This window comes from Nannospalax galili, unplaced genomic scaffold (assembly GCF_000622305.1).
Source record: "Nannospalax galili isolate Female #2095 unplaced genomic scaffold, S.galili_v1.0 scaffold556, whole genome shotgun sequence".
Lineage (NCBI taxonomy): Eukaryota > Metazoa > Chordata > Mammalia > Rodentia > Spalacidae > Nannospalax > Nannospalax galili.
The window spans coordinates 647,002-668,152 of NW_008338253.1; the positions used below are offsets into that span (position 1 = coordinate 647,002).

Below are 21,151 nucleotides of genomic sequence, written 5' to 3' on the forward strand. Positions count from 1 at the left end.
ATTTTGTTTGCTACTTATAGTCTGGTTGTTTGGTGCATGTACTTTTTAAAATTTGGATGACTGAAGAGTCACATGAAATTATGTTGTTTCCTTGGCATATATTTATAGCAATGGAGTGACTGGCTCAAGGGGTCTGACCCCAGGATTTAGATTTCTGTTTCTAGGTCACATTCCTGGTTTCATGTTCAGTTACTATTTGATGTAGAACAATACAAAGTGAAATTTTGTACAGGCCTATGTGGCCGAGAGATCAGGCAAGGAAATCTGCAACCAGGCAAGGCACAGACTGGGCTTCTCTGGTTGGGGAATTTTCTCCAAATGGACAGTGGTCCAGCTGCCACCCCCTCCTCACTTTTAATTTCTATATTCACTGCCTCTCACCATGAATACCAGTAGAACAGGGACCAATGATGAGCTTACACTGCATGGGGACTGCGTAAGCTCCTAGGGCAGACTTCCCTCATTTATTCCAGTGGCAGGTACCTGCTTGGTAAATGTGTGGCCAAGATGGTGCCAACTTAAGGGTCAGTGATCAGAATGAAGTATAGAGGGAAGTTCTCTAAGTTTAAAACTGCTCTTTTGAAGTTTGAAACATGCTTACTGCTTCAAGTGTTAAGAATCTACTACTGACTGGTATTAAACATATAATATTCTAAAGTGTCTCAGAGTCAACACCCAAATGAGTTAATTTCAAATAATACCATCTTTTTCTCTGAGTCTCTGGGGTTTGGGGGTAGTTAGACTCATTAAAGATATTTACTTTATCCCCAGGTAGGTAAGAGGTTTTTGAATAAACTGAGAGTCCTCAGTTCAGCCTTCATTTCTTACAAATATACCAAAGTAGCTGTGCATTTCATTTGTCATTAAGATGTTTGATTTACCTGCTTGACCTCTGCACCAGTTCATTTCACCAGATGGACCCATTTCAGGTACCATAAATACTAGGTTCTACTGGATTTTCTTTGTCTGATGGAGAAACTGTGGGTTGAGTCTGAGTCACACACGTTTCACTGTGTCTCGTCTGGCATGAGATTCATATACATTGGCATCTTCTCAGAGTGAAGTTGACTGTCTTTTCTGATCCCCAAATTTCAGATGGCTTGTGATGACTCCAAAAACAGTCTGGAGCTCATTTTGATTGGCTCTAGCCATGTCAGTCTAGCCAGGTTCACTCTGAGAGGTCTCCTGTCCCTTCATGAATGGCCACAGAAGCTTTTGCTCTTGGCTCTGCATTCTAATAGCACCTCTTGCATGGATCACGCCAAAGCAATGCTTTGAAATATGCACCCGTACCATGTGGCTTTTCTTGCTGCAGTTTCTGTTCTTTTTTTATTGTAGGATCTGGAGACTCACCACTAGAAGACGATGGAGTCTGGTATTCACACACTAGACATAAAGGTGAATGCTTTGCTTATGTGCTAATGAAGACCTGCAGATGCCAGGAGAATTTTTCTTTGTGCGCTGCACAGCACGCTGTAATAAAGTGACCAGAGAACACCTTTAAGTTCTAGTTACCTGTCCTAGAAAAGAAAAATTTAAAAATAAATATTCTTAGGCTCCCATTCTTCAAAAAGAAAGCAAAGGGAAAACAAAAGAAAGAAAAAGAAATGCATTTGGAAATCTCCGAAATGCTGCCTTTCAGCACCGCAATGGTCATTTTATTCTCCGAAATTTCTCTACTGTTCTCACTTCTGCAAAGACAAGCTAGAGCTGACAAAAGTGAAAATCAAGCCCCAAGTTCTGCCTGATTCATACATTACAGCTAGAATGTCCAGAGTAAAGCACCCAAGGTCAACTCTGGGCCCCGTGCTGCTAATGTACTCACCTGAACGGGGGATGAGAAGCTTGATTTTCATGAGCTCCTTTCACGCTCTTTCTGAGCCTAGCATGGCTCCTAAAATAATAAAGTGTGATGTTGCTCAAATGAAATTTAACTTAATGATAAAGAACTCCATCACTCCACATTTCCAGCAATATTCACTCCCAGCAGGCATAAAAAGTCTAATCAAAAAGCTTCTATGCTGGCTCGGGTAAGTATATCCACAAATATTATTACCGCTGACACACTTCTTTGAAGCTTAGAGAGTGATAGGAGAAATGAAGGTAAATTTAAACACTTTTTATATGAAACAGATTCTTCTTATAACAGAGGAAAAATCTAAAGAAAACTGACGGATAAAGTTTCATTTTGATATGTTGCCCAAGAAGTGTGTCCACATTCTAGCAAGAAGGCACTGCCCTAGGCTGTTGTGATATATCTGAGCTGTGGGGCACTGAAGTAGTTCTGTTCAACCTTTGCTTAAAGACTGCCCTACAATTGTTTCCAAAGGAGGGAGGAAACTTTCTAAGGAACGGCTGCTCCCTATGCCCAGATGTGTTGCCCATGACATACCATATTTGCTTTGATTTCTGAAGGCAAAAGCTCACTTCTCCTGAGGATGTCTATCTACATAGTCTCGGGACTTAATGAGTCCAGACAAGCACAAACTTATTAGTCAGGTGTTTGGTGTAAGGAGATGCTCTGATTCATAAACCTTCTTAACTATATGATCAGTTTTTAAAGCTTTATTTGAGTCCCTTCTTGAAAATCCTTTCTAAAATGCATGCATGCAGAATGACTTCATATATAATGTAGGGATTGTCCAGTGTCCTTTGGTCATTGTGCTCAATGCCCACACTCACCTCACAGAATTTCAAGGTAGAAAGTAAACCATATCCCTAAAAATATGCCTGTCCTAGAACATGCCTGAATGTTTAAGATTAAATCATTTCTTGGTTGCTTCTATTGTAAGTTAAATTGCTTGCCTATAGGAATCATCAGGTATGTCTGCATATCTATATATAAACATTATATAACTTAAATTTGTATTATTAAAGTTTAAGATCTTTTTCTTGTTGTTATTGTTATGATTAACATTGAACCTAAGGCCCTATAAGTGCTAGCTAAGGGCTCCACTAAATGAGCTATACCCCAAATTTTAAGTTTTATTACTTTTAAATTGGGAGGTAAATCTTGATTAACCGAGACTTTAGCTTTAGAATCTCACGCTTTTGCAGTGTCTGGCACAGAGTATATACCCAGTAACTGGTGTTGAATTAACTTAAATGTAGAAGATGAAAGAAAGTAAATTTTAAATAACATACACCTTATTCCTAGTTTGTAATGTAGCATTTATTTATTTTGGTGCTGGGAATGGATTCCAGGGTTGATTGTTTTACTTAAAAGACCATAATAGCCAGGCGTGGTGGTACACACCTTTAATCCCAGCACTTGGGAGGCAGAGGCAGGCAGATCTCTGTGAGTTCAAGGCCACCCTGGTCTACATAGTGAGTTCCTGGACAGCTGGGGCTACAGGGAGACAGTCTCAAAAAGACCACCCCCCCAAATACCATAATATATTTACACTAACTGAAGGAAGAGACAGGTATGTAGAGATATGCCAATATTGTCCCATGGTTACAGACAAAGTAACCAAGAATTAAATAGGAGGTGTGTCTAGTGTCACACAGCCAACACACACTGCACTTGATTCTGAACAGGTATTTTGGCTCAGGTCTAGAATCTGCCACACCATGCTGCCTATTCCATAGACTCCATTTAATTAGAATGCTTATCACATTAGTCCAAGGGCATGAAAAGACTTTCGTGATTAATCGGTTTAGATTTCTACTCAGTAAACTCTGTCTTAACTGCAGAAGCATAGGAGCTTCTTTCCTCTAAACCTCTGTGTTAAACATTTGGTTAATTCCTTTAAACTAACTCACGGTACATGTATATAATTCAGATTCCAATCACTCACTGACATTTTGATTGGTGTCATTACATAGCTGTTAAACTGTCAAAGTATCTTCCAAAGATTTGTCTTGGAAAGTAATCAAAAAGGGATTCCTTTTTGCAAATCAGTGAAAACAAGATTTTTTCTCCACACGTGGACAGCAGCTTGGCTTTTTGGATGTGGATCAGTATTGCCAGGAGAACTTGGACAGTTAAAATTAGGGACTATGAATCTGCCAATTATATGCTGCTTTGAAATATGGGATTCTGGGATGTATGTATATGCACTCAGATCTGGCATTAATAGATCATACATATATGTAGTACGTGCAAATTGTATGTATAATGTCCTTCAGAAAAGAAGTGTTGTTCAAGAAAGGTCTGTAGGCCTGGTGTAAGCTCTGCACATCTGTATCCTCATGGTAAGAGTTAATAAGCTCTAGGGTAAGCCCTCTTCACATCTACCCAGAAAATCTAAGGAATGTTGCTTGAATTTAAGGTCCACTTACAGCTGTCTGAAAAACATCATATGATAAACATATTAGCCAAAGGGAATGGGAAAGCATCAATGTAAAAAAGTGTTCTATTCCCAAGACCTGGATAGGATCATTTATCATGGCTGACTAGTAGTCAGAAGTGCATCGTTAGGGAGAATTCCTGGGAAAGTGGAATGGGGCCTGTGCTCCTTCCTGGCCACATGATGGCGGACTTGCCCCGCTCACTGGCAGCACAGGTGCTAGTGGGGCATGATGAGCCAGGCAGCTATAGGAAAATAGCTGTTCAAAGCATTAAGAAACTTCCCTCCTCAGACTTGAGGGAGCTCATGGCTGATCCCCAGAGAGTGCAGAAAATTGATGGCTTGGCCAGTGTAGGAACGTCTTCACACGTAGTCTTGTCTTTCTATTGCATGGCTCTCAGAAAGCACCTTAGAAGGACATGGGACAAGTTCAGATATATTAGTGACATCCTAGTTATGTTCTGGGCAGCTATGAGAATAAAATCAAAATAACTTGAAAGCTTTCCATCTGGGGAAAGTGCCACTGTCTTCTCTAAATGGAACACAATTGGGGGCATGAGTTGCTTCTTACGGGTATCAATTGTTCTTTAAATGTAAGCCAAAAATCACATCCTGATATGAAAGCTGGTTTAGTTTGATTCAAATTAATAAACAAGAGTAGTGTGGTTTTCTTTCCAGAGAATATGCAGATAGCTGTGAGGGAATTTTAATTAGTCAATTATTGACCCTGTTCAGTATGTATAGATAGCTAGGGTGAGAATTCACAGTGACATCAGTTACTCTTAAGAGATGAATATATCTTAAGGGAAATACTAGAAGGAACAACTGTTTATTGAACATTCACTTTGTGCTCAGCACTATGCTAGGAAATAGATAGGACTTCTTTATCATTTTATTCTTATTTATGATAGTGTAGGCATAGGTACTGACTCAGAAAGGTGAGATAACTTGTCCAAGCTCACACAATGAGTTACAGAGGAACTTGGATTCATATTCAGTTACGTCTGGCACCCAGACCCACAGTTCTAATTTCATTATCTTGAGACACCTTATAAACAGAACGCCACTGAAAGTCCAGAATCTGTACAACAGCTGACCTGGGGTTGCAAGAGTGAAGGGAGGCATTTTTCCAAATGTGTAACTTCTTATTTCTTCCCCCCTTTCTTTCTGCTACCTGTAGACACTCCATGGTGCTCCCCCATCAAGGTGAAGTATGGGGATGTGTACTGCAGGGCCCCTCAAGGGGGATACTACAAAACTGCCCTGGGAACCAGGTGTGACATTCGCTGTAGGAAGGGCTACGAGCTCCATGGCTCTTCCCAGCTGATCTGCCAGTCAAACAAGCGCTGGTCAGATAAGGTCATCTGCAAACGTGAGTAGCCCAGACCTGTGCCCAGTCTCCAGGGACAAAATTGTATTGATCCGAGATGGACCTTTTCACTAAGTAGTGATTTAAAAAACTGCACTGTGAGCAGAAGCCAGTAAATTTCTAACGCATAGTAGCATAGTGGATGTGAGAGTGCTCCTTTCATAAAGAAGGGTATGCTGCACTGTTTGGGAAAAGGATGGGTAAGAGACTTTTACCAGTGAATTGATGTCATCTGTTCAGTAAGTACAGCCTTCTGAAAAGATTCTGGAGATTAGAAGCAAATAAGACACCTTTAGGGCCTGGTATAATAACACAGAGAAAGCTTGCAAACAGTTTAAACCATAGGATAGGTTCAAGAAGTGTCCCAAACCAGGGACTCCTGGTAGTACATTAAAGAAAAATAAAACAATGAAAAAGAAATGTTTTGAGGAGTGGGACTGAGGGATGCAGGGAAGAGTCACTGAAGAGGTGATGTTTAGTCTGTGTGTGGGAATGGCTCTGGGGAGAAGATGGGGTTACATGTCAAGGCCAGTGTCTTTAAGCTGATTGTTGTAGTTCTTTGGATGTTGGCTAACTCTAGAGGCAGAAAACTAGCTTTAACACAGATCCTCTCACTTAAAAGCTGTAGCACCTACATCGTTGTTTAAGTTCCTTTTGGATGTCTTTAGTATCCAAAACAGCCACCACTTACTGAGTGCCCAGTGCTTGCCAAATTCATTCAGTTTTTGCAATAATATATGACAAATGGTTGCCTTTGCTTTAGCTTCATTGTTGGGGAAACCGATGCTCAGGACTGTAGTCACGTGGTTCAGAATATGTAGAATGCGTAATTAGATGGCTGTAATACACATTTATCAGGGTTTCACCTAGATTTGCCCATTAACTTTTACCAGTTCTTGGTATCTGTCCCCCAGCTTCTGCATAGTTTGCTTTTATTTTTTATTGCTAGTATGGGAATGTGCACCCAGGGCCTTACGAATGCTGGGCAACTACACTACCATTGAGCTCTATCACTAGCCTTATTTTGACTTTTCTTGTTTTGGGACAGGATCTCAATAAGTAAAAAAGGCTGACTTGAACTTACTCCATAGCTCATCCTGGATTTAGGGATTACAGGCCTGTGCTACCAGGCCAGGCTCCATTTGCACTCTTCAGCCCTTCTTCAGAGAAGAGGAAACTTCTTTTGGAGAACTCGTTCCTCATTCTCCTTCTCTGCCTCCTTCATTCATTTATTTATTTTTGTTTTGTTCTTTTTTTCCCCCAGTCTGGGCAATCCTGCCTCAGTTTCACAGTCTTGGGATTATAGGCGTGAGCCACTAGCTGGGATGATTTTGTTATTGTTGTTTGTTTGCTTGCTTTTTTCTTACATGGAAAACATCTCACCTAGGCAGTCCTGTACAATAGCTGAGCCTTAAAGGACTGAGAAAGTCCAGCTTCCTGGTATATGGCAGCTTGGGAACTGCCATTCTCCCTCAAAAGCTCCCCTGAAGATGCAGGCTGAGGCTGACTGTGCCTGCTAGCACTGCTTGCCTGGTGCTCTCTTCATTTCTGTCCTGTTTCTCCATTTTCTCACTGGTTTCCCCTGGCAACACTTTCTTACTAAAGCATCAGCACACAAATCCTTATCACAAGATTTGCTTCTGGGGAATTCAGTCTGAGACTGTGGCTTGACTGTAATACCAGCCTAAACTAGTCTGATAAGAAACTTAGTCTCTTTTGTGTAGCATAAAAGCATCTATTGTTTAATTGCATGTGTTATAATAGGAAAAAAACTGTTCTCTGCATGCTTTCAGTGTCTAGATTCTGAAATTATGAACAAACACTAATAAACACTCAATATCTATCCTCTCTTTTTCAGAAAAGCGATGTCCTATCCTTGCCATGCCAGCAAATGGAGGGTTTAAGTGTGTAGATGGTGCCTACTTTAACTCTCGGTGTGAGTACTATTGTTCACCAGGATACACACTGAAAGGAGAGCGGGCAGTCACATGTATGGACAATAAGGCCTGGAGCGGCCAACCAGCCTCTTGTGTGGGTAAGAAAATGTCACAGCCCTCAAAAGGCACATGTTTGGAGAGGAGCAGTGAATCTTCGTTAGTATGGCAGATTTGAAAAGAAACACCAGTATTCCACGTGTGCATTCTAAGCAGCCAGCTTTGCTTTCAGAAGTAGCCCTCTGGCGTCCAGGTCCAGGCCTACTGGGCCCTATGCTCAGTCTCTATCATAAAGCTGAAGTCAATGCAGATGACTTCCAGCTGACTTTTGTCTCTTTCTTGGCCTGATATAGGCAGCTACCAGCTGGCAGAGATCTGGAGCTTTTCCGCTGATTTAATTCAGGAGTCTAGGGTCTGTCCTGCAGATCATTTAGCATATAGCATTTAGCTGAGTGATGCAGTGCCTTGGTTGATGATCTCTGAGAACCCATTGAGAACCACTTGCCTTGGGGCACTGGATTCCCTCCCTGGTTACTTGTAATAGCCACCTGAGTATCTTTCTGTGTCCTATGCTAGTGCTTCTGATTCAATTAGTCTGGCAAGGAGGCAGCTGGAAGAGGCCAGCAAGATTCTAAAAGCTTCTCAAACTGGTTATCCTGTGGCACATTTAGGATCACTGTCTGAAAGCAGTCGTTCTCAAACTGAGGTCCCTAAACCAGTAACATCAGCCATACCTAAGAGCTTGAGAAAAAATAAACATTCCCAGCTCCACCTAAAACAGGAATGATTAAACTTCGGAGTGGATTTCAGCAATCTGCTTTTGAGGAAGCCAACTAAGGTAATTTTGATGCAAACTGAAAGTTTGAGAACTTACTTCTGAAGCTCAAATTTAGGAGGAAGTTTAATATCTTTATACTCAGCACTATCAACCTTGGATCAGAATTGACATCAGCACCGGTGGGAACTCACTTCAAAAGACAGAAACTTGAGACCTATCCCTGATCTAGAAAGTCAAAATCCACCTTTGGATTTTGGTATATGCTTCGGACACTGAGGCACACAGCTCTAGGGCAGTTTTTCCAACACTGGCTGCCACCAAAGTCTGAATCCCTGAAGCATTGGTATTTTTTGAAGCTCTTCTTCAAGTGGTCGAGAGTCCCTGTCACAGAGGATCATTTCTTCATAACTTTGAGAGCTGCAAGGTGCTGTCGTTAGAGAATGTTCAAACCCAATCCCACATTCAATGGAAGAGACCTGAGAGGTCGCTTGAGTTGCTTGAGGTTTCACAGAGCCACGACTGAGATTACATCTCTAGGCTCTCAGACATAAAGTTGCTGAATCCAGGAATTGATTTTGTCCTAGGATATGAAAAGCAACTGACCATAGCAGCCTGGCTTCTGTCCTGCTTGTGTCTGTCCAGCCTTCAGCAACTTTCACAGCTCACTCTCCTAATGTGTTTTACTACAGAGACTCCTTCCTGACTGCTCATTATTCTGGGATGGGGGCAGGTGTGGTTACTTCAAAACTGAGACAGAAATCTGATGCTCTTCTCTGGGAACCAACTTAAGACAAATCCCCAGGCCTAGGGCTTTCAAAATGGCAGCCCTGTTCACTGTCTTCACTTTGATGTTATGACAAGGAGCCAGTTGAAGATGTGGTCAGCACCTTCTCTGCCAGAGTCACAGCCTTTACCCCAGCTTTAATCCATTTGACAAAAGCAACAGGCTCAAATAAAATCTCACATGACTGATGCACATTTATTTTAAGCTTCTTCTCTTATATGTAGGCATTTATATTGGTCAGTAATCAGAAGAGCAAAAGTCATTTTAAGTATTTTAGACATAAGAAAATGTAACAAAGAAACTTGGTTACAAAAGTGTAGGAGCAGCTGGACAGATGGTTTGGTGGTTAAGCAGGCATACCGCTCTTGTAAAGGATCCAAGTTCAATTCCTAGCACTCAGCTCACAACTTCCTGTAACTCCAGCTGCAGGGGATCCCATATCCTGTTCCAGCAACTGTACACAGGTGACATGCACTCACACAGACATACACGTATACAGATAAAATAATAATAATATATCTAATAAAAAGTATAGGGGGAGTTTAAAGAGTAAAACCACAAACATTTTGTATTACTTTTTCATTGTTTTGACAAAACACTTGTCCTCGACAACTTATAGAAAGACTAGATAAATTTTTTTTTCTTTCAGTCCATCATGCTCAGAAGGGCATGGCAGAGCAGATCAGATCACCTCATGGTGGCTGAGAAATACAGAGAATTGCTGCAATTTCTGGAGTTCTCCTTTTCCCCATTTTATACCATCTAGGTCTCCAGACAATCGAATGTGGGTCTTCCTCTTGGGTAATCATCTCTGGAAATACCTACACAGACATACACGGTGGTATTCATTACCCATCTCTTAATCACTTCTCAAATCAGTCAAGTTGATGATCAAGATTAATCATCACAGTGTTCTTATCGGCAATTGATTACAGTAAGAGGACCATCCTGACCGTGGGCTCTATGAGCAACAGTGAAATGTCAGTCACACATCCACACACCCACCTGGAAGCTGGCAGTTCTGTAACTGACACTGTCGAGAAGTGAACAGCTCTCATCTCAAAGAAATAAAGGAGATGGTTTAATCTGGAGCCAAATATGAGTGACCATGTCCCAGGAATACAGATTTAGTTTTCCCCAAATACCATGCTCCAATGTGGAAGCAGTTTTTTAGGCTTTTTTTTTTTTTTTGTAGCAACAGAACAAGGAAAATTCATGAATCAGGACACTTCCCAAACACATTGGTTGATACATTCAGTAGGCAGGTCACAGCAAAGAAGGGAGGAGAGGTTAAACTACATGTCTCAGATGCTTCTGATGTCATTCTTAGCTTTTTGATTGGTTGGGATCTGCTGTTTTGCTAATAAATACCTGACAAGAAGGTTTTTAAATCTGTTAATCACAGAATGTTAGGTCAGAAAGAGAGATGGGCAAGGGAATGGCTATTTAGGGGCTAAATGTAGCCTGAGAGAAGTGGTAATTAGGCTCTGGACCTGCAATGTTCCAGACTCTGCACCATCTCTGGAGCTCTAATCAGTTAATCAGCATTGCAGAAGAAAGTCAAGTTTGAAGACCAATGGTTTTTCTTGGAACTTTCATTCATAGCACCAAGACTGAGGGAAAGTGTCAAGAGCTTAGAAAACACTCACTGAAGGTGCTACCAGAAACACAATGGCCTTCCACTGCCTTCCTGACTTCTAATAGCATGCTAATGCCTTTTATTGGTTATCTGCAGCTATCTAGCACCTAGATGACAAAAGAATCTGGGCAAATGTTGTCTTAAAACTTTCAGTGCTGGCCCTAAAGGGAACAATATAGCAAACCTGAGCACCAGAAAAATGTTTTGCAGAGCTATCTTTCTCTGAAGATATGGACTCTCCTGAATCTTATAATGCTCAATGAAAAAGGTAAATGCCTGGAAATCCTGTTCAATGTGGGCAGTTAGAATGTGCAGAGGGACTGAGATCTGGATGTGATCCTCCTGAAGGCTGTGTCTAAGGCCATATGTTCAGATCAGAAGGGCACCTCATAGATTCAGCTTTCAACATCTTCCTGTGCTTTAATATATGCAAACTGCTCTTGAAAACAAACCAAATGAAATAAATTGAATCCCTGTTCCCTCATGTTGGAAGGGACTGAGATGATGGTGTGGGAGGGAAGAAGCCCAAAAACTCTTTCTGCTAAGCAAGCTTTGGCAGAGCGCTCTGGGGACATATTGCTCACATTTCCAGATTGTGCACAACAATGGAAAGAAAATGCTGATTGTTCTAAAAAAACAACAAGCACGTCTAAAGCCAGACCAGATGGCCCTGTAACTTGCCCAGAAGGAAAGAGAAGGAACTAAGAAATGAACCCCAATCCCAGGCAATTTATCCACAGGATAAGGGTCAAGCCTATTGGGGGAAGGGTAACTGCATGCAATTAGGAAGAGTAGAAAAGAGGGTGCAGGGAGCTATATACGAGCTCAGGGCTCCAAAGGAAATGAAAAGAACAAACTAAGCCAGCAATGCTTTTTCTGATTTCGGTGACAGACAAGCTGGACTTTGTCCCCAGTGACTTTTACGCCAAAGGTATCATTTGCTGTCTTGGCTTAATATGCACCATATTAGTTTAATAAGTCTGTTTGTGTGTTGGCAGGAATAGGCTTCCTTGAGCATAACCCGGAGCCTCAGCCTATTTTAGGAGCTGACACATGGAGTCTGAGTAATTCCCAGGTTTCCATACAACCTTGAAGAGCACAGTTTGGCCAGAGCTGTGCTGATTACTAAGAAAGTCAACCTAGTTCTCGTCCCAACTGGGAGGGAATGGGAAGACTGGGCTTTCTTTGACTCTGAAGTGGTCAGTTCTGAGGTCTGGCTAATTTCTAAGTGCCACGAGTTAAAATTAATTTTCTTATTCAGACTAAGATCTTGCAATGGACTCAAATTCATAGATATTTCAGAAATTAATGGGATGAGATAGGTGGGAAAAAGTGTACAGTGAGTTGCAGGAGGGTGTTAAGAAGCCAGCATCTCTGCAAATAGTTTTTTTTTTAGAATAATTTTTATTTAGGTAATTCTAAATCTTTATTTTTTATTTAGATAATTATAAATCTTTAGAAAATAGCTAGTATTACTTTGGTAGGATGTTTCTTTTTCTTTAAATTTTAAGTTATTTTTGGTTCCACAGAACAATGGACAGTTGGAATTAAAAAAAAATTCTCACTTAGAGATCACATTTTAAGTAGACTTCTCTCTCCTGTAGATCAAAACATTTTCTTACTCCAAAACAGAAAGAAAAAAAATTAAAGATTATTTTAAAGCCATGGACCAAAAAAAAAAACCTAACCAATATCTTTTGACATGAAGAGATTAGCCATTTAATTGTTTGACAAAGGATAATATATGAACCAACTTGCTTTTTGAAATTCTTCTCTTTTTATTTTATACTTTTCATGGAGTAGAATAGACATAGATTCATTAACATAAATGAAATTCTGGAATAAAAAATTATCTCTGAGACTTAAAATAAAGAAATAGACAATAGACTTTTTGCTTCCCAAGTACTTGATGGCTGGAGTTATCCAGTGTCCCAAGGGAATCTTTGTTGGGCTCCATTTCATTATTCAGTTGCTACAAATATCAGTAGGGTTAAGAATAAATATATCAGTGCATTATTACAGATGATTTTACATGGTTAATTTTTCCTGGGATGGCAAATTTACTTTCCATCAGGAATCTAATTTCAGTTTTAAAACCACTCGATTGATGGAAATATTGATCCAATTATACCTTACTTGATTTACCAGTATAAACTGAACAGGCAAACAGCTGGTGACACACTCCAAAATACATGAATGCTTAGTTGGACATCTTCAATTATGGTGCTTGCTCATTGTGTCCCTTCTTGCTTCTCTTGTCATTTCTGGAAAGTTCTCTGAAATATTTTGGTGCCAAAGAAATGAAGTCACTTCTCAGAGCCATCCAGAGGAATTATGCTCTCGCTGGAGGAAGCAAACAATTGGGCAAGTTTTCAAAGGCAACTTTTGCTTTGCCTTTGGCAGTCACTGGCTTCATGCGCCCCCATAAAATGAATGTTTCTGGTCTCCATCATCAATCTCAAACTCTTTATATTTGTCTCACTAATTTATTGATGCACAAAAGACATCCCAGAACTAAGTAGTTTCAAAGAACTATGTTGTTAATCAAAGATACTGTGGCTTGGAAATTTTGTCAGGGCTCCATGGCGATGGCTCATCTCTGCTATCCATGAGTGGCTAACGTGGCGGTGATAAAGGGCCTGGAGGATCCAAGATGGCTTTCCTAGCGTATAAAGCACTTCAGCTGGGGGAAAATATATTGGCCAGAGTCTGACTGACTCCCACTTTCTCTCTCTCCTTACTTCTCTCTCCTCTCTCTCTCTCTCTCTACACACACACACACACACACACACACACACAAATAGCCCCCAAATTATTTGTACTTTTTTGAAAAGCAGCTGGTAATAAATAAATAAATAAAAAGCAATAGGCTTTCCAAACGATTGAAGACTAAAGGTGGCAGATTCTGTAAGAACCCAGGTTTGAAACTAGCAGAGGACCATTTTCCTTAGGTTTTACTGTAGTTGTAGGTCAAGGCATTGGCCTGTGAACCTCTGTCTTATTTTGGTCACCTATCTGGTTAAGCATGCTAAAGATTTCCAGGTAAATAGTTCTGTTGCCACAGCTGATACAACATAATACATTTCTCTCATATTTTTTTTACTCAGAGAGGAAAATGGAACACAGAAAAGGGAGATGATTTGTCAGATGTTTCCAGTGAGTAATCAGCAGAGAACAGGGGTTTCACTGAGTTTTAGGATTTCTATACAATAACTGGCTTTTTAGGCATCTGGATTCAATGGGGAATAGCAATTATGTTTCTGTAGAACCTCTCCATTTCATTCGTGGAAAGTTAACAATTTCTAAAACCCTATGGTGGCTTTGACTAAACAGAGCACAATAGGCTTAGCTCTTTGGAGGATCGGCTGATGGACATGTTAATTGTTCTAATCAAATGAGAGAGAGGGCTGCTGCTTAAGGAGCCTTTAAAATTCAGTTCAGCTGCTGCTCTTTGTGGATGTATGGGGACACTGTGGCAAAGCAATCTCAAAAGAATATGTGTATAAAGATTGGAAGATATGAGCAGAGTCCCAGGAGCTTGTAGGACTCTGTTTCCAGATGGTCCTGCACCTCCTCCCTGGCTCTTACAATCTTTTCACTCCCTCTTCTGAGATCGGTTCCAGTGAGGGGGAGCTGTGGGAGTGTGTTATTAGGGACGGGGGTATAAGGATTATTAAGATTTCTTTGAGATAGTCTGTATATAATACACAAAAATTCAATAAAAACAAATTAAAAATACAAAAAAATGGTTGGACAAAGATGCTAGGTCAACAAAGGGCATGCACACAGAAGAATCTGGTTTATTAAAATATACTTAAAGCATGTAATGCTATATTGAAATACATAACTACAAGGAAATTCTGAAAGAAATACTTCCCAGTCTCTAAGTGAGAATGCTAATAACAACATTTAGTTCTTAATTTAGTATTTAATGTTACTTGTGAAAATTCAACAAACTGATGTAGAGATAGTGTCCATAGTGTCTAGGTTGGGGTGGGCATAAATGAAGGGTTCAGAAAATATCACTTATTATTTATAATGACTTATTCTTTGTGCTTGAAGGAAGTCTACTTATGAAAAATTGGGCCACTTTTTGACTGGTCATTGTTAGGCACACACAGGCTGGCTTTGGGAAGCTCTGAGACTGATCCTACAGATAACTTACTTGGGAGTGTGCTTGCTCACACTATCAGTACATCTAGTTGATACGAGGGGGCAGCATATCATCCACATGCTTAGTTTACATGACGTAGGGACTAAGTCTCTCTTCATTCTTACAATATTTCTCCAAGAAAATATGATAGCATAATGTCATTTTCATGAAAATTGATATCCTCCCCTCAGCTCCACTCTTTCTGATCTCCCTTTTTTCATGCGCATATTTTGTATCAAGTGGTTGCCAACTATATCTACCAGCAGGCAGCAGAAGCTTGTCTTTACAATTCACCCAAAGCTTTGAAATGGTCATTTGTGTTATTAAAGTATGTCTTCTATAACCCACTATAGTAAAAATGTTAAATAATTTTAAGAACTTAATTGAAAGTGGACACTTCAGACAGATTAAGTATATTCTATTTCATCATAACACTTAAATATTTTATCAGTTCTAAGATGCATATTTTTCATATTTTATTGTCATTGAAATTGGGATGCCTTTCACAGTTGATCATGACTTAAATTCAATGAAATATGACAGCTATTCAATTTCTGACTAGTGAAATAAGACTGCATATTCGCAGTTCACTGAAGCCTGACAGAATGAAAGTGAATTTGGATGGCTAATGGTAAAACTGTTTAACAAATTATTTATAATTTATTATCCTACGTAAAATGAGCAATTATTAGATAAGATACAGAAGAAAGTACGTGAAGACATTCACCTGACACGTTCAGTCTCTCAGAGGTGTTGTGATTCAGGACATTTAATTTTCCAAAAGGACATTTAATTTTCATACACGTTGTAATAGCATTTAGATAATTATTGGCTGATACATAAAGCAATGTAAAGCTGAATGGCTGATGCTCATTTTTAATACATTTTCTGCCTGCTCAGGACCATGGATTAGAATTTGTAATCCTTAAAAACTCCTCCTGGGATTTAACTTCAGCTGTGACTTAAATGAAACACAACTCAGTGTAGAATTAACATCTCATTTAATTCTAGCCCTCATTATCAGCCCATCTTGAAAATGAGTTGAAAATGAGGGGATAGAACTTCTAGTGCCAGGTCTTAAGTAAATAATCCAAGTCCCCTGAGTCTCAGCTTCAGTATCTGTAAAACAAGAGTTGAGTGACTCCATTACACTTCCAGGCATTCACTTTTACTTTATCCAGAACATTACTACTCTCTGCTTCCTGTTACATGTCATTTGTGGTAAAGGCCTCACCCTAATATGCTGCAAAGTCTCACAAATTTTGAATATCTGATTCTCTTTGACTTCCTGTGCAACAGTTTGAATGAAGCCTTGCTGCATTGAATTGAATCAAAGCAGGTGATAGCTAAGGTGCCTTTGCCTGGTATTTTATGATGCGTATTTAAATCAAGAGAGTCTCACTGAAGCTGAATGACTAGCTTTAGCTGAGTGCCTGTGATCTTGCCAAGTCTTTATGCAGTGTTAGTAAGTGTGGAGAGGAGGGAGCTGCAGTTGATGTGTTATCAATTCCCCCAGGACACTTTGCACTTTACAAGGACAGATGGCAGGTCTGTTCTTTTGCAAGTGAATCTTCAAATGGTCTTCGAAACTCAGCAGGAGAGAAAGGGCAAGATGAGGGAATGGGAGAGAGATAGAGAGTAAAAGATCTCTTCAGAAACAGCAAATGTCTAGAGGTCTTGGTATGTCTGACTCTGAATGTTGACTACCAGTTTAATAAAATATTTCTTGTTTTCAGATATGGAACCTCCTAGAATCAAGTGCCCAAGTGTGAAAGAACGTATTGCTGAACCCAATAAGCTGACAGTCCGGGTGTCCTGGGAAACCCCGGAAGGAAGAGACACAGCAGATGGTATTCTTACTGAGTAAGCGAAATATGAAACTGCAAGTTCATCTCTCTCTCTCTCTCTCTCTCTCTCTCTCACACACACACACACACACACACACACACACACTTTGGATGGAACCTGGGACTTTACCCATTATAAGTAAGCACTCTTATACTGAGTTACATTTCCAGCCCATACTGTCTCTTATGTGAGCCATTTACTACCCAGAATGGGAGAGTTTATCTATCCTGCTCTATTTGTGTTTCAGATCTGGTCCCTCTGGCCACCATGTAAAATATTACATATTTTGTCATATGCTTCTTCATTGCCTGTCTTTACTACAATATGTTTACATTCCTAAAGGCAATAACTGTGCCTGGCTATCATTAAAGTTTTATTGATGGAAGAGAAGTAAGAAAAGGTAGAGAGAAGAAGGAAAAAGGAGGAATCAAAGAATAAAAACTTCAACTGCTGAATTCAGGGATCCACTCTCATCCATTGACTGTAAAGAGGGCTCCTCATCATGCCCCTAGGCCTTACTACATCCTCACATCCCTTGGCAAACCTGTGTCTCCTATGCGGACCCAGACACTAGTGTCCCATGGATACTAATATCCCTCTGGATATGGTTTGATGCAGAACTTTTTATCCCTTGATTTTTGTCTGTACCTATCTCAATACTTTTGATTTTTAATTTTTTGATGACATCAAACACTTACTGAAGCTTGTGAGCAAAGTGAAAATGTTCTCTGGCTTCTTCCCCACCTCAATCCTATTTTTTTCAAAATTTATTTATTTATTATTTTTATTTTATGTGTATGAGTATACTGCCTGTGTGTATATAAGTGTACCATTGTCATGCAATGCCCACTGTGGTCAGAAGAGGGAGTCATATTCCCTGGAAGTGGAATTTCAGGCAGTTGTTAGCCACCAAGTGGGTACTGGAAATTGAATCTGGGTTCTCTACAAGAGCAGCCAGTGCTTTTAACCACTGAGCCATCTCTCCAGTCCCTCAACCATATTTTCTTGGACATTGCATTCATAGCTTGATATTCTTTTCAGTAAAGATGAATGGTTCCCACTGGTGAAGTTTAGCCACAAGTTTCTCTAGTCTATCATTTGGGCCTTTAATCTGGCAACATGTTACTTGGAGACCATTACTTCATGGGATCATGCTCATCTATGCTTCAAACTTCAGGCCTCAATTAGACCTCCCCACAAAGTTTTCATCCCTGGACAATAGGGTGCCTCTGACTTATTCCTTGGGGCTGGGGCACGAGGCAGGGACATATTATTTTAGAATCCCGTTAACTTGGGTTCAAAACAAAACATGTTTTGCACAATTGTTAGCAATAACAGAACATCTGCTAATAAGAGGATGTCAAGTCTCTTATGCACAATGGGATGTTTTCTTCCCGCACCCTAATAACCTTCTCCCCATGCACCATCTACTTTAAATAATAGTGTTAGTTATTTTTCCCATTGTAATTTCTTAAAATATGATCATTAAAATATTTACTTTTTTACAAATACATTTCATGAACCCCTTAAGAGAAACTTTATGCAACTGATATCTAAAAATAAGTCATATAAAAATAACTCACCATACACACACGAACATATATAATTAATATATGCTGCATACACATATATACGTATATACATATATGCACACACAAGAAATTAAAAAAATCACATCAGAGTTGGGGATTGAGTTCTGTTTATCCTTGACCCTTTAGGGACCTATATAATGCCTGGCCCAGCTGTGGCATACAGTTGGTTCTTAGATTTTTGTACCAGTTAAAGTCTTATATAATAAATATAAAACATAAAATATTAAGTCATCAGGTGATCCCATTTGTCTAAAAGACAGTTTTATGGGTGATCTGTTATTAGGTTTAGAAATGTGATGTCTTTAAAAAGTGCCTTAGTAGCTCCTACCCCTCTGTTCAATACAGCTATCTGTCTCCAGAGTTCAACAGCTTAGATACAGCTACACAGGCTTGGAGCAGGGTACTATGGGGAAGACGCTGTGGTAGCGTGGGTACAGAGAAGGCTGACATGTCTCCTGGTCAACTCATGCTTGAACTTCTTGCTTTCCTAGCATGTAGCTTGTGATTCCCTTTCCCAGTATCTTATCCAAGGTACTTTTATGCAGCCTCCTTCTGAGAAAGAAGGCTCTAGTGACAAGCTCTGAGATAGGCACTTCTTTTGAGCTCCCCTAATGGCTCCTGTTATTTTTATGACCAAATGAATCCCAGAGAAGTTAGCGGTCACTCATATTTGAAAGATTGCTTTCTTCACTTTCATCAGAATTTGTATTGTGCTATCTAAGGATGTTAAGATCTTAAGGCATCTAAATGCAAAAGTGATATATCCCATCTCTGAATGGTGAGATTTCTGACACTTTCCAAGGCCCTTCAGTTCATATGCCTTGTAAACACTCACTTCTATCTAAAGCTTTCCTTAATGGTGACTATGATAATTCCACATACCCATTATCATCAAGCATCATTATTCCAAAGAACTGTGATAAGGAGAATTTTCTTTATATAAAGAAAGATGAAATCATGAAATTTGCAGGTAAATGGATGGAGCTAGAAACTGTTATAGTAAGTGAAGTAACAGACTCAGAAAAGAAATCAACATATGTTTTCCCTCATATGTGGATCCTAGAACCAAACCCTGATAAGTGAGTATGTATCCAGACATAACTACAGGAACCAGGATAATGGAAAGGAATCAGGGAGGTAAAGGAAAAGAAAGAACCTGAAAGGGAAGAACAATAGGAAACAGGTGTTAATAGGGGAGATAGGGACAAAAATTGGGTTAGTTTAAGGGAGGGGGGAGGGAAGGGTATACAAGGAACCTAGGGGATAAAGGGAAAGAAGGAGCTCAAGAGAGGTAGGACCATAGAAGAAGGGTATTAATAAGGGAGAAAGTGGGGAAATGGGGGCACCTTAAGTGGGAAAACCATGATGGAGTGGTGAGACAATGTGAGAGATAAATAATGCCTAGCTAGTTTTGAAAACTAGAGGGAACCATGTTACTCCTACAGCTTACTGACAAATTATACATAGCAGATCAAGAAACATGTCTAGGTAAGGTTTATCTGAGAACAACTGGTCTTGGCCCAAGATTTATCTACATGGCACACAGTAATTAAAAGTACCAGACTTGTGGAACTAACGTTCTTGGATGTTTAACAGACATACTTTGAGGCCTATACTAATTTGGTAAGAGGGACATAAAGGACAGTTTTTGTTCCTTGCCCTCCTAGGTCGACTAGTTCTGGGGGACTATGAACATCTCTCAAAATGTCCTGTAATGGTGGTGGGTCACCAGTCCTCTTGATCAAGGAGGAGACCCCACCAGATGGACTTGAACCAGTGTCCAGTCTACAAAGAGGAGGGTCAACACAGAGGAATCACTTCCTCCACGCTTCAAAGCAGAGCCAACCATGGTCGAGCAGGACCTTTGACTTATCTTCACATAGGTGGAACTGGTAAAAGAAAGGAGCCAGGGGCTCCTCCTAAGCCCATGTGACCCCTGAAGGACAGATCCTCAAACGATCTTAAGAGTAAAAATAAGACAGGGCCAACTGTCTGTCCTTAAACATCCAAAAGGAAAGTATAACCAAAGATTAAAGGAGCCAATATAATTTCTTAAGAGTCCATATGTATAGTTAAAGGCTGCTTAACAAGCAACAATGCCAGATAGGAGATACTTTCTTTTGAGTTGTTAGCCAGGGTGGCCCAAGGGACTCCCATTTAGTAACCCAGCATAGAACTGGGAAAATGAACAGCAGACCCCAATCTTATCCAAAGGAATATTGACAACTGATTACCACTTGATGAGGACCATCTGACCCTCCTGAAACAAAGCCCTCTAGACAGGCTGACTAGATTCACCAGAAGGGCAAGTAGTGGGAAATGGCTGGGGTGCCGACAACACAGCAGAGAGTAGCAGGGATATCAGAGTATAAGGGCTCTAGTTGGGGGAGGGAGGCTATGGGAGGGTGCCAACTAGGAAGTGGGTGTATAGTCAAATAACATGGTTTGGGATGTTCTGTGTGATATACACACAAAAAAAATCAACAAATTTTTAAAAAATGTGTTATATTTGAGGAGGAAGCATGGAAATCTACATTATGCTAATTAGCAGAGGTGATAAACATTACCATTGAAATCCACCCAATGACTTCATAGACATACACAGATGCCAAGAGTCCAAATGCAACTGATTTTGACTAGTAATAATCAGATGCATACAGATTAGAGATGCAAGCGCCAACATCTCAGTGTTAGTAGCAAAAACAATGAGTCTTTCTGCAAGGAACAATATATTCTAGAATGAAATGGAGATCTTTTTAAAG

The 21,151-nt window shown here is 40.0% G+C and overlaps 1 protein-coding gene across 2 annotated transcripts in view; it reads left to right on the forward strand.

Annotated features, from left to right (window-relative positions):
• The window catches only part of Srpx (sushi repeat containing protein X-linked), a 90,518-nt gene that overhangs the window by 51,521 nt on the left and 17,846 nt on the right, over positions 1-21,151 (forward strand). Inside the window, exons 2-5 of one of the 2 annotated variants that reach the window (XM_008833044.3) lie at positions 1,339-1,398; positions 5,473-5,664; positions 7,520-7,696; positions 16,686-16,812. In XM_008833044.3, coding sequence (XP_008831266.1) covers positions 1,339-1,398; positions 5,473-5,664; positions 7,520-7,696; positions 16,686-16,812 — 556 coding nt within the window. The remainder of the gene's footprint in view (positions 1-1,338; positions 1,399-5,472; positions 5,665-7,519; positions 7,697-16,685; positions 16,813-21,151) is intronic. The other variant, XM_017798126.2, reaches the window with a different exon arrangement.